General features: G+C 41.8%; 1 protein-coding gene across 1 annotated transcript in view; it reads right to left on the reverse strand.

Moving 5' to 3' along the window:
* Positions 1-14,416, reverse strand: part of COL22A1 (collagen type XXII alpha 1 chain) — a 237,326-nt gene that overhangs the window by 206,811 nt on the left and 16,099 nt on the right. The window contains exon 2 of the mRNA XM_056333390.1: positions 4,597-4,764. Coding sequence (XP_056189365.1) covers positions 4,597-4,693 — 97 coding nt within the window. The 5' untranslated portion in view covers positions 4,694-4,764. The remainder of the gene's footprint in view (positions 1-4,596; positions 4,765-14,416) is intronic.

Raw genomic sequence — 14,416 nt, forward strand, 5'->3', positions numbered from 1 at the left:
AAAGTATATATATACATATGTTTATTTAATTCACTATTATGGAGTATAGTTCCTAAGAAATTCTGAGTTTCAAGATTGAAAGCTGCTCTACAGAGTCTATTTGTCTATGGTTACAACGACCAACCATTGTTTCTCCAGTAGTTCCTGTCTCACAGAGCACAACTGCTTGTTTGAACAAATGGCAAAAAGCTAATTTGACCAATCATGTGGAGTGCAAAGCACATATGGTGCAATAAAGAGAGCTGGTCCATACCAGTGACTGTGCTGCTTTATTTCTCTCAGAGTAACAGGGCTTTGCTATGTCCCACTGGAGATGGTCTACCTGGCCCCTGAAATTTTGGCAATTGCCTTTAAATCCTACTGCTTTACCAGGATCTGAGCTGGTATCCCACATCTACCCACACCCACATAGCAGATCTGTTCTGTTGACTCCTATTTCACTGCAGAACCCTGATTCCTCCAACTGTTCCCACCACAACCATGTTGCTAACCTCCTCTGGGCTCTGACATGGACTGACCAACCCACCTCCCTTGGTCAGAAAATCTGAGAGAATTTGTTGAGAATACATAACCTCAGGGTATGCCTACTAAGGACAGATTAGCTCTCCATACATTAAAAAGTGACATTTCCACTGTAGGGTTTCCATGTTTGCGCTTGCGTCAGACCAGTTCCAGCCAGGTCTCAGCAACTAAATGTCCATCAGTGACAGAGACCCATTATACATGCATCTTAAGTGTATCTTGCTGTTCAGTTTCATCAGAAATCAATCCACGACTGCTCCATGGCATGAACCAAAGCACAGTAAGTGGAGACGCTTGGAAGATTCACTGTGAAAACTGGAAATCTTTATTGAGGTCCTAAGAGTAAGCCCCTTCTCCAGGGTCTGGCTGCCATGGCTCTCTACCCTTTGGTGAACTCCTCAGAAAGCTGTGCTGGAAACATTCCAGAAAGATCTATCTCTTCTTCCACTGGAAGCTACTTTCAAGGTGAGGTCTCACCTTTGTCCCTTGCCTGAGTCATGGACTGACTTCCTGGCTTCACCTCAGACCTGCCTCACCTCTACGTATTTGTCCAGAAAGTAGCTGACCCTGGATGCTGTCTTAGGACCCGAGCTGGACCCTGACTTGCTGGCTCATGTTCCTGGCTTGATCTTGGACCTGTTTCATCACTATGAGCTTGTCTGGGAATTTGGATTGTCAGTTGAGCCTGGCTGCCATCCTCCAGCCTTCCCTGCTCCCTGGCTGGTGGGGGTGGGACAGGCTGTGGCTGGTGAGACCCTGTCCTGCCAGCCCAGGGAGACCCCCAGCTCCTGGCTGCTGTCCTTTGGGAAATCACCTGTCCCTGCTGCACTCCTGACCAGAGTTAAAGCACTGACGTAAATGCACCCAATGTGGATGTTAGCTAGAGACTAGGATTTTTTTCTCTGGAGCAGACGAAAGAGTATGGAGGTACCGTATAGTGTTCATCCAGTCAAGCACTTGCTTGACAGCCAGCTTGGTGAACAGAAATGTGAATTGCGCTACCCAAAGGTGGGGGGATGATGCTGTTGACATATTTCCTCATTGACTTCCAGCATTTGAGCCTACAGGAAGCTCATAAAGTCTTGCCCCACACCCACATTTGACCTTATGGTTCATAAATTAATGGTGCTTTTGCACCATAAACTGGTAGGTTTGATCATCATGGGTCTGTGCACCTGCCCTAAAGGGGACAGGAATCCCAGAACAGCTCACTACACTGGAGAATGTTGGTAACTAAGCCACATGAAGAGGATTTACCTTCAAATAAAAGTAAAAGTAGTAAAAAAGAGTAAAAGTTTACCTATAAAGGTAGGCATTATAACAGTCTGGGTCAGTGTGCATGGTATTGCATGATGGCTGTGACAGGACAGCGGTTGAGTGTACACCTGTTGTGTTGCAGGTGAAGATGAAAAATGAGTATCATATGTTGCTGTGTTAACTTCTGTAGCAGAGTCCATCCCAAGTATTGCTGTTCCTTCAGTGTCTACAGGAACAACCTATGCACGTGGGATTGGGATCACATCGGGAATAACTGATCCACATGGGATCACGCTGGAAACAACTTGTTGTCATGGTTTAAACCCAGCTGGAAACCAAGCATCACACAACTGCTTGCTCACTCCCCTCTCCTCAGCGGGATCAGGGGAAGAGAATTGGAAGGGTAAAAGTTGGAAGGGTAAAAGTGAGAAAACTTCTGGGCTGAGATAAAAACAGTTTAATAATTTAAATATAATAATATCAAATACTAATTCTAATATGAAGAAGAAGAAGAAGAAGAAGGAAGAACAGAAATCATAATGACAAGGAAAATAACAAAGAGAGATAAATAAAACCCAAGAAAGACAAGGGATGCAAATGAAAACAATTGCTCCCCACCAACAGGCCATTGCCCAACCAGTCCCCAAGCGGTGGCCCACAGCCAACTGTCCCCCTAGTTTTATTGCTGAGCATGATGTCATATGGTATGGCATATTCTTTGGGTCAGCTGGGGTCAGCTGTCCCAGCTGTGTCCCCTCCCAACTCCTTGTGCCCCCTCAGCGTATTCGCTGTTGTTGTAGTGGTGTGAGAAGCAGAAAAGGCCTTGGCTCTGTGTCAGCACTGCTCAGCAATAATAAAAACATCTCTGTGTTATCAACACTAGTTCCAGCACAAATCCAAAGCACAGCCTCATACCTGCTACTAGGAAGAAAATTAACTCTATCCCAGCCAAACCCAGCACACCTGTCCATGTAGGATCATGTTCTGTGATGGCATTTTGTGAGTGAGGGAATGCTTGTCTCTAGCAACAGAGCGAGAAAGGTCTGGCTGGAAAAGCTCTTTCAAAAGTCATCAGTGTGGAGTTGACAGTATATATATAATTTTATATTATGGCATGTAAGTTGTATTACATCTGTGTGTATTGGCTAGACTGTCAAGTGTAGTTCTGCTTGATTTTTGCAGAATATAAAGGATAGAAGCAAGAAATCTCTATTTCTCCCTTCAGAAAATATTCATTATTAATCTATTCTGTCTGAAAGACTATTAATTAGGTGAGACTAACTACAGAATATAAAGATTTGAGTATAAAATCCACACAGTACGGACCTTCCTGTTGCTTATTTTAACGGCTCTCAGCAGGTGAGATAACTGCAATTTAAAAACAAACAGAACAGACAGAATGAATCCTGTCTGTGTTCAAGGGCGATGAGCCTGAAAACAGAGAGGCTTAAGGTTTTAAAAAGTAATGCCTGTTCAGGCAGTATTGCAGGAAAGAAAAAGATGGTCTTGCAGGATCATTTTCTTAGAGTCAGTGATTCTTTGCTTGCTTACAGACCTGATGGCAGTGAGATGAAATGCTGCAGAAAAGCTTTTAGTAAATATTAATCTGCATTTTTAGCACAGTAATGTCCACTGCTGGACAAAATTGATTTTTTTCCAAGAATGCTATAATAAAATTGTTTACTGGCAGAAACGGGTCATGTTAAGGGAATGTAGGAGGTAATTCATAGAAAGTGAACTTTCAGTTTTGTAGCTACAGGAATATTCTCTGGAAGCGTAATTCCAGGAGCTGTGTTCATCCACTCAGACGCTTAGTCAACTGTTTTGCAATATTGCCATTAAAAATAGTTCACAAACAAGTCATAAGACCAAAATTATTTAAAGCAATCACACAATATATAAATCACACAACATATAAATGTACCACCATAATCTTCCTATGACAAAAAAAGGTGAGATCTCACTTTGTTTTGTTACTAATAATTATCCCAAAAAACCTTATACAGATCCCGTAACAGTTAAACAGCTATTCCTTAGACTGAGAGAAGGTATAAAAAAACCTTTTCTTTCTTATAAATTACCCAAGCCTACAGAATATCACCTCTCCTAGAAAATGAGACAGAAAGCCTCCGCCTCAAAGTACCTTTGGGCTTTTATACCAAGAAACTGTGTGGGTCTACAATCATTTTCTATCCCTGTGGTGTAGCATCACTCACACGCAGGTAATTCAACTCTCACTACTACCTACCCCCCAAAACAACAACCTGTCTTTGTCAAGAGTGCCTATGGGAACAGTCCCTCAGCTGCACCATCCTCTGATACATTCTGTGGCATTTGGAGAAGACTGCTCATCAACACAGGGGAAAAGCCACACCAGGGACCGTGCTGGCCACTAGACAGTGTGAACCAAGAGAGGGTATGAACAGTGCCCTGACCCTGTTTAGATCACTAGGAAAGTCCCAGCCAGACAGAAGATTCACCAGGTCTAATCTGACACCCACTGAAGGCCGTGGAAGAAGTGATCTTCATTCCCGTGAGGGGTAGATGAAGCATATCTGGAGTAAGCTGTGTGCTGCTTCCTTTGCTGTGGGTACCCAATCTAATCTTTCTAAGCCTGCAGCAGAACAAGAGACCCTAGGTAAATCATAACCTTGATCCCTAAACTATCTCCATCCCTAAGGTCTATTTTATGTCTTTTCAGCAGTAAACGTCTTGCTGGGTTTTTTTATTGTTTTACTCCTAGCAACGATAGCTTCTCAGGCATGTAAAAGCCCCAGCAGCTACTTAGCACGAGGCAGTAAGCTGAACAGTGCGTACCTGCTCTTTGTGCCTCAGTTCTCTCCCCGCTGAACACAAATGTGAGAAGAATCAGGAGATGGGGCACGCAGCATCTTCCCATAGTGGACATATCCATATCTCCTTTCTCACGTCAGCTTGTCTTTTCTCCGTGGTCACTAGAAGCTTGTTAGAAACCCAGTCTGTGGCCTAGAAAGGAAAATAAAAAGCAAGTGTTATCTCATAGAAACACAAACATCAGTAATGATGCAAGTCATGGGAGCAAGGTTTTGGAGAGTTGTCTCTTCTGCCTGTCATTTTACTTGACTATACAGAAACCGCTCAGACAAAGAGGCAGGAGTTCACCTACTTTTCAAAAGCTATAGTCTTTCACTGGCTCTATTCAGTGTGCAGCAGTGAATGGAAACAGGAGAGAGATTACCAGATTATTATACTTTAATTGAGCCCACTGCCAACTACACAATCAATGCACTGGAGTGGAAACCATTCTTGACCTGGCCCTCCCACACATTCATCATTAGGACATACACAACGCTGAGCCGAGATACAAACCACTGTAAATCACACACAACTGGTTGCCATTTCACCCATTGCTGCTTTCAGTTCTGGAGCCTCAAAAACAACAAATGCTAAAAATACATGGCTGTTTTCATACACACGTTTGTTGCCATCGGCCCTTGTCTGTAACAGTAAACTCAACAGTTTCAAAACACTTTTTTTCAACTATTTAATTTAAAGAAGTGCAAAAACTCAGGTGGATGATCATCACTTTAAGGTCATCAGTTTGTTTACCTTGACTGAAGCCACTGAAGTCAGCCAGTGTTATAACAAGCCAGGCAAAGTGACTGGGGTGTTAAAAATTTAGTTATGTTTTCTAACACTAGATCAACCCTTTTTTTATTTTTTTATTTTATTGTTTACTTATTGCTGCAGTTTTATTATTTTTTTATTAGATCATAACATCACTGCAGTTCTACCTACTGTCTACACACACAGGAGGAAACAGTTTCTCCTCAGTAGCTCTTACTGCCTAAGGAATTGTTTTGGAAAACTTTCTCCCAGCTCCTGAATCTGTCTTTTCCTCTCTAATGCACAGGGATTTTTGCCCATTTTTTTAGGGTATTTCTGCTTCCTCTGTCTTTTAGCATGCATGTCAGCTTCTCACTGTTGATAGCTGGGTAAAAGAGGGGATTTTTTTTGAAGGAGATACTGTATGTTGTAGATCATTGCTGCAGGGTTGATTATGCATTCTAGGATATTTCTTTTCAAAGCAGTAGGGTTCTGTGGGAATCACAGACAAAAAGAATGGTGGTGTCAGCATTTGTTCAAAAACAGTCTTGATGAGTCAAATGTTGGGACTATCTCTACCATGTATCTCAGAAATAAAGTACATGTCATGCTGCTTTAGGAAATAAAAAGGGGGAAATCTTATGTAGCTGCTGAGATGTAGCTGTAAATCTTTATTCCCAGGACAAAATACAGGCTCAACTATTTTTAGAAGTCCATCTCATATGCAGACAAGAAGAAAAGCAATACATCTAATAAACCCTGCACTCTGAAAATAAAATTGGGAAGTATCTGCCATCAGTGGAGCATAAATGCAAGAAAGATTGTTTTATAAAAAAATGCATGCTTATTCAAGTACGATCCCTAAATCCAAAGGGCACAAGCAGGTGCTGTAGTTTACACCTCAGCCAGATGATGTCCCTACAAGACAGTGAGGTGCTCAGGTTTGAGCGAGCTGGAAAAGGTTGCAGGGTAAACAGGGCATGAAAATATCACCATGCCCTGCAGTAGTTAGAATTTCATTTTAAATAAGTACATTACTGAAATACCGATCAGGCAGCTGCCTGCCGAGGGATCAGGACAAGCATTACTCAAAATAGCTATGGGAGCCTTCAGCCCGAGTGTTTTTTCCTCCCGTGTATTATTTAGCAAACATTGTTTTCTGGTACTGGTGATGGGAGAGCAAGTTAGTAGCGGTAGTGAGAGATGGGAAACCAGATCTGCCATGCGGCGTTCTGCACCTCTAGCGCTGGGAGCTCAAAAGGTCCTGTCTCCGTGTCTGGGCTTGCACGGCTGCAAAGTTTTATAAATATGTTATTAAAAACAGTCATTGCCAGCTGCTAACCCACATAAGGCCAGGATAAAAGGAGCAGAGCACCAGCTGGTGTCAGTCAGCAGAACGGCGGCAGGATGGACTGATGCTGGCTCGACAGGCAGCGGGCACAGTGTGACAGGGAGCTTGGTGGCCGTGGCTCATTTGGGACGTGCAGGACTCCTGCCCCAGCAGGACTACCTACATGACCAGGTCCGAGGGGAGTGTTTCTAAGGTGTCGTTCTTCTCCACTCCTTGCCAAAACACTTCAAGAGCTCATTGCTGCATTATGAATGCTGAAAGATGTCTCAGAACAGTCATTTAAGCTAAAAATAGTGGGGGAAAAACCCAAATCAAATCAGAACATCTGCTTAAAATCATAATCTGTGGTGGCTTTAATATACATTTGTGGTTCAATATTATTCTTGTATTCAGGCCAAAATACATAATTTTATCCATTTTTGTAGCACAAAGAATTGAACCAAGTCTCTTAACTTGCAACTACTTTACGTATGGATATATCAGTCAGAGAAAATTACCCCATTCACATCGACAGCACTCATATCACAGCAAGGAAGTCTTCAGAGGTATTAGAAGAAAGCTTGGAGATCAAGCATTTTTAGTGATGGGTTTTCCACACTGGTTTCTTTCCCACCTCAGTCTGTCACTGTGAGACCGAGCACAGTTTGAGATGACAGCAGCTGATCAACATTTATTTCGCCTTCCAGGAGAAAGGGTGGAAAAGGAGCCAAAAGTGGGACAGTTTAGGTTTCAGAGTGATCCAAGAATAAGAAATCCTGTTTAGTTGACCCTATTTCCAAATGTCCAACGTGGACTTTTTTGTTACTATTATTTTTAGTTCGGCCTATCATGTGGGAATAATCAAAGTAGCCTAAGTCAATGGACATCCTTTAAAAATACCTCCTTTTTTCTTTTTATCTCACAAATATCATTTTGGGATTCCCTTGTGACACACTGCGATGCATTAAGTCATATTGCAAAAAGAACTTACAAATGCTATCATGTCCGAGTTTATTACCAAACTGCGGACTCCATGTCTGAGGCCCTGTTTTTAATAGTATAATAGGAAAAAAAGAGGTGAAAAATTCTGTCTACATGCAAACATGATGTAGGAATGGCATCCAGGCTGAGAAGCATGCCGGTAAATGTTAAAATAAGCTCTTTACATGTGAAATACAGGCATAGTACTAAGCTATTCATACTGCCTCACAGCTGAACAAACAATATGCAGAAGACAGACACAAGCTCTATATAACTTTCAGCTTCAGTATAGCTTTTTAAGGGGGGGCCGGTACAGAGTTTTAGGTCAGCGAGCATCCTTGATAAGGCTTCTCTACTTTGCAACGGTAAGTAAACACTCTGGGAAATGTATGCTCGTAAAAAGCAGCATCAGAAAAAAGCTGAAGGAAAACTGGGTCTTCTCATCTTAAATGTATTTTAATATTTTTCTCACTGTTGAGCTTCCCTTGCACTCCTGCAATTTAAAGGATGCTGGCTTGTCTTCTTGAGCTTTATCCCTTGAGGCTGGGAACAGAGCTAGGGCTCTGCTTCCCAAAGAATCACATACATGTCCAGGATGGAACTGCATAGCTGGGCTATGACTATAGCATGGGCATTTTATCATGGGCTTTATTCCTGAATGAGCCAAAGTCAAAGAATATCCTGACGTCAGTTTATTTAGAAAACAACCCCCTCCATTCACTGTGCGTAAGCCAATGGTGTTTCCTATCCTGCCCTGTCTTTGTCCTGCCAAAGCCTGATCCTGAGGGAACATATAGTGAATTTGTTCTAACCTTGCTTCTCAGATAATGCTGTTGCATCCTTATAATTCAAGGGATAAGGAGGGAAAACTTGTACGAAAGAACAGAAGCAAAACTGTTTGTTTAGAAATGGCATTTTGAAAAAAAATGAAGGGAAAAAAATGGGCAGATACAAAGAATGTGGCAGAGAAGAAAACTTTATGGCCTTTCTAGGACAAGCAATTTAAGCACAAGCACTGGATATTCCCTATCTCAGGCCTCTCCAAAGACTGCTGCTCTGTCCTGGTTTAAGAGATGTCACCAATAGCAAAACTTATATGAGTTAGAGATCAAAAAAGCCAGAACACTTTCTGTGATCTCTTTCATCCTTCAGAGGAGTGATTCAGTCACAAATACTAATAAGACAAAACAAAGCTGGAGTCAATAGTAAGATGAGCATTTCAGGAGCGTGATTTAATAAAACTGCTTCTACCTCATGTGAGCAAAAGTTCAAAGACCCTACAAGGACAGTGAAAAGATCAGTGATTCGAGGCTGAATTTAAAAGCATGTCCAGTTATGGACTGTAGTCTGCTCATTAACATATCTGAGCTTTTACTTACATTTTTCTAAATTATACCACTGAACTGTACATCTTGCTGTTAAATTCAAGGGGGGGGGGGGGGGATACACACTAATATTATTGTGCTTAATTTCATCCATTCATCTGCTGCCACTGAACGTCACCATATGTCATATCAATGTTCTGACTATGCTGGCATTCATAAAGTGATTTTAAATGTCTTTCCTATGCCTCTCTGAAGAAGAGGTTAGCCTGGGATGAGAAAGACAGTGTCCGATTACACAACTTTTCACATACCAAAACAAATACTAAGAAGAAAAGCAAAAAAATAACTGAGAACACTAATATAGCTGACATCTTAGTAGAGTCAGCTTGTTGATCGTGCCTCTTCCAACTACTGAACCAAGCAATTTAATTATCTAAATTATTGCTGATAAGAGCAGGAAGCCAACCATATAAAAGAGGGATGGGACTTTCTTCCTCCTGATCAGTCCATGCGGCCGTATATTTTTGTTCGATGCCTTTTAAAGAAATCATCCGATGGTATTTCTGGAAGATATGCATCTTCCCAGGCCTGATCCAAAGCCAACTGTAGTTAATAAAAAGACAACCATTGATTTCAGTGGGCATTATTTCAAAAGCCATGCGAGCAATAGAGCAGAAGATTCTCTGCTAATACCAGAGTTGTTCCTAAGGTACTTTGTTCAACTACCTAGAGTCTGCTGAAATCAAGGAAAAGACTGTCAGGAGCTCCACGGTATGTTGGATGGGGATATTCATGCACCCTGCCTAGTTAACAGCTCTCCAACTTCTGCTCTAAGTGCCAGCGAGGCTGCAGGCGCTGAGACATTTCTTCTCTTCTTTTGCAATATCACGTCTTGAGAGCAACTTCTACCCCAATCCTTAAAACACCGATCAGATGCAGAGAGATGGTTAGCATGAATGCTAGCCAAAGTGATCTGTCAGCTTTATAGAAGATGAAATAGGGTGGTGGGAAAGATCCACCGGACCATTCAAACCCATCAGTTTGTTTGCCTTAGCTGAACTCTATTACTGCCCTGAAGTGCTTGGTACTGGAACCACCATGGTCCGTGAATGATTAATATTGCTGCAATTGGAAAGAAGTTTAATTGTGCAAGAAATAAAGTCCACACTGAATAATTAGGAGGGGAAAAATAATAAACAGCTGTTTCCTAAATGACAGGTATTTGTCCAGGAGACCAAACAAGACAGGAATCTAATGGGGAGAAAAAAAAAAAAAAAATCATAGAGAAGAGCGTAACCAAGAGTCTTAGAGAACCATACAGCATACTCCAAGGAAGACTGGATTAACTCAGCATGGGCATTTACTAATTTTTGTGTGCTCCACTTTGCAGCCTTAGAAATGTTCTTTTATCCTCTATGGTGTTGCACGTGCATGTGCAAAGAAACCTGCAAGAAGGTCAGAATTAGAATTCCACTACTCTTTACTCCTTAACCTCAGCTTGGATCACACATCCCTCAAATTGACCACTTGTAAACTCATCTACCACAGACGCTTTAAAACAAGCTCTTACTGGTTACCAGCCAAATCACTGCAATTCTAAAATACCCTAAGTACTAGAAGAGGACTTTGCAATGTATTTTTTCCTGCTGCAGCCACACAGCGTCTGCAGGCTAAAGACTTGATGCAATACCCCCAAGTATAACTTTTCAGTGATTTGTCCAGAGGAAGTAACTCCAGATTTAAATTGTTCTCCTGCGTGTCAAGCTTAGAAATCTTTCTATTGATTGGCTAAGAACACCCCAAACTAACCTGTGATAAAAAGTTTCTATGATAAAATCTCTCAAATCCTACAGTCTGTGGTTAGGGTACTACCAAATCCACACCAACATTTCCGAATTAATTTTGTTACCACTTCTACAAATAGGCTGCACTCACATCATGAGACCAGTTGTGTGCTGTGTCTACATCCCAGCTCTCTGAAGGGACAAGATATAGGTGTGCTCCATTCTGCAGTGCCCCAGTCGCTGGGCTCGTTAGAACAGATGCCACAAAGAGGTGCTCCAAACCTTTTAGGTCTGGCCTACTTTTAAACTTAACAGAATGCTAAAATGTCTCTCAGGTCGTCACTGAAACAGGGTTTGCAGCATACAGATGTCCTAGAACTTGAAAGTCCACCACCTGCATGTAATACAAGGTCCACTGGTTGCTTAGAGTAATAGATACCATTATTGACTGGCCTTTATAGGAAGAGGAAGATCTCCAGATCAATGAGTAAAGTAAGCAAGACAAAGGTCGAAATGATGCCCACAGAGGAAGAAAACAGTTCAAACTGTAGAAATAGTTTGCTGTGGAGTGGGAAATTCTGAGATTTGTGGCCGTTACTACATGTTCATACTGTCCTTAGCACTGTATGTGCAGAGCGTGTTGCTTTATTACAGGGTCACGGAACACCAGTCCTTTGGTCTAAGCCCAGTAACCTGTACGGGGAAAGTCCCACAAATCCCCTTCCCTCCAAGCAGAGGCAGAGCTGTTCCAGCCCACATCAATTATTAGGAAGCCTTTAACGCTGAGCCCCTTGAGGCGGTTCAATATGAGAGTGCTCTACTCTTACAGGGTCCATTTCCTGCTTTTTATATCCTCATGGAAGTTCTTCCAGCTCTTGGAATGAAACTCAATATTTTCTTTTTTAGTACAGTAGAGGATTATGTCAGTAAAAAGACCCATATGTCATGGTTTTATATAGTCAGCTAGCAGAGCTGGAGCGAGGAATCAGGATGGGGTAACAGCCTAAATCTGTTTGGAAAATAAGCAACATACTTTCTAACAACGAGGAGCCTGGTGAATGCATTTCCCAGAACTCCGACGGGGGCAATGCAAGGAAGAATTGCTTGGGATGCTTTGCTCTATGCCTTATGCTAATGGCCTGCATAAGGATTACTGGAATCTCTATAAGCTCCAGAAATTAGCTCATACCAACTGTCTGTCATTCTCAGGGTTATTAACAGGACTATGTTAATTTGAGCTGTATAACATTCACCCACCACTTCCCCAACACTTCTGCTGAACTGTCCAGCTCACAAAAAATTTCCCATATACAGTAACATCAGTGCCTCCTACTTGCACAATGTGAGTGAATTTGTCCTCCACATGTTCTAACAAGTTGATGGCCTTATAAAGTCATGAAAGTTTGTTCAGAAACAACAACTACATTTGATTAAGAGATTTAGTGTTGCAGAGCCTTTCTATGGCCTAATTTCCATGGTCTGGGCCTTTGTAATGAAACCCAGAACTCTACTGTGGACACCAAACACCACCAAAGGTTAAAGATCTATAAAGGCCGGCCATAAAAAGGAGAGATACCTGTTGTTACTTGGGGAGGTGCAGACAGCAGGGTTACATCCCCAGCCTTGCCCCTTTCTAAAACTTTCCCTCTTTACCCAGCTCTTGTAGGAGGCATTGTCCCAATTTCTCATAATTGCAGAACTCAAATCATTTAAGGCAGAGGCAATTCTGGGAAGACACAAGAGAATTCTTAAGATTAGATACCTTACCCAGTTTAGGTGTCTGCGGGGAGGTTGTATGGAGGATTTCAGACTGAAAATCTTGGAAGCAAGTCCCTCAAATCTTTATTAGCTCTAACTTCAAACACTTCTCTCTCCTATGAAAGGAGCTGGGGCTAGGAGGAGGGAGGAGGACTCATCTTCTCTGACCACAGAGGTCTGCATTGTGGATGCCTTCACCATCAACACAGACTCCTTTAAAACAACAGAAATAAGAAGCACAGCCTTGATGCAGCACCTGCTTTGAGTGAAGATAAAACTGGTTGGGCAGCATATCCTTGATGTCTCAGCCATCTCTGCCCAGCACCATGGGCACCATCAACATAGGACTAACAGAACTGGTGACAACCTTGCAGACTGAATTGTTATCTCAGGAACAGGGTATTGATCTTTATTTATAGGTCATGTATGATACTATATCTGTATCCATGAGGTCTGTTCAGGTAGATGGCCAAGGGCTGTGTGATGACATCAGGAAAGCAGTATTACCTTGGAAACAGACAATTGAAAATGAGAGAGCCAGGATCAGATGGCAGGACATACAGTAGTTACCAGGAAAACAACAGCAAATGCAAAATTGGAAACTTTGGTGGAAGAAAAAGGTCATGGAAAAATTGTAGAAATGGAAAAGAAATGCCCACTTAGACACAATGCTAGAAGTTAGATCAAGTATCATCTGTGCCTTTCTGGACTTTAAAGATGATTTCAAGATATCGTCTCACACTAGGCTATTTCCTAAGTCACTGCAGAGCTTTGGCTGGGATTTATCTCATGTTTAGACTGTAGGTGTCTAACTAACATAGTATGTGGTTTTATACTTGAGCTCCTCAGGATGGGTCCCCTTTCCAGTTCATGGAGAAAAGGAAAAAAAAAAAAATCCATAGCCAGATTGATTTTATCTCATTCTAAGGAGGATGAGTAAAATAAATTCATTACTCACAAGAAGTGCTTATTTTCCCCAGATGCAATAACAGAAGACTAGACAAAGAGCTAAGATTTAGATATTGATATTCCAGCAGATACTGATATTTCAACAGATGTCTATCTGGTCAGTGTGACATAAAGTCAGCCAAAAGCAGCCACAACAAACAGATGACAATGGTAATACTAGGAAACTTTAGCAAGTTCAGACGAAGAAGGTGAAAAGACTTGAGTATGAAGTCTTTGCCTAATGGGGAACAGAAGAATTGCATCTAGATTTCTAAACAGATAACCCTTCCTGAATAATGAAATTGGCTTTGAAAAGGCAGTTTGGGTAGAAGGACCACAATGGAGCTAGGAAAAGCAATGTCTTTTTTGAACTTTTACACTAGTTTACACAAAGAGAGCTTAAGAACATCCTGTGCAGGATTTAGGCCAGTTTCTGGGTGAATTATAATGGATACGGGAACTAAAATTATGGGGCATTCATGGAATCCTCAGTTGCCTAAAGGTTAAACTTCAGTCTAAGTTTTCTGTATCCATAAACAGCACGGGATGGAGTCAGCCCTGATTTCCATCTGTCCTAAGTGCCAGTGGGTAAAGCTTTGTTATCACTGACTTTGCAAGTAGGCTCAGGAACCTGGAGGGCTGAGGACAGTCCCCACCGGTAAAATAAAGGCTACAAAAAGGCACTGAGTACCTTGGCCTTTTTCTACATCTTTCTCATCACTAGATTTCCTGCCCCACTGAGCAGGAAGCAGCTACTTTGCTTTCCTTCTGATGCCAAGGAAAATGCCAAAGTACTAATACCACCAAGATGGACAGAGATGCACATGAATTTACCCCATATACAGATAAGCAAATATTTCACACACAGTTGTTCTCTGAAGAGTAACTGTTTTAATCTACTTGTTGCCAATTAAAAAAAAAAAAAA

The sequence above is a fragment of the Falco biarmicus genome, chromosome 3, assembly GCF_023638135.1.
Source record: "Falco biarmicus isolate bFalBia1 chromosome 3, bFalBia1.pri, whole genome shotgun sequence".
NCBI lineage: Eukaryota > Metazoa > Chordata > Aves > Falconiformes > Falconidae > Falco > Falco biarmicus.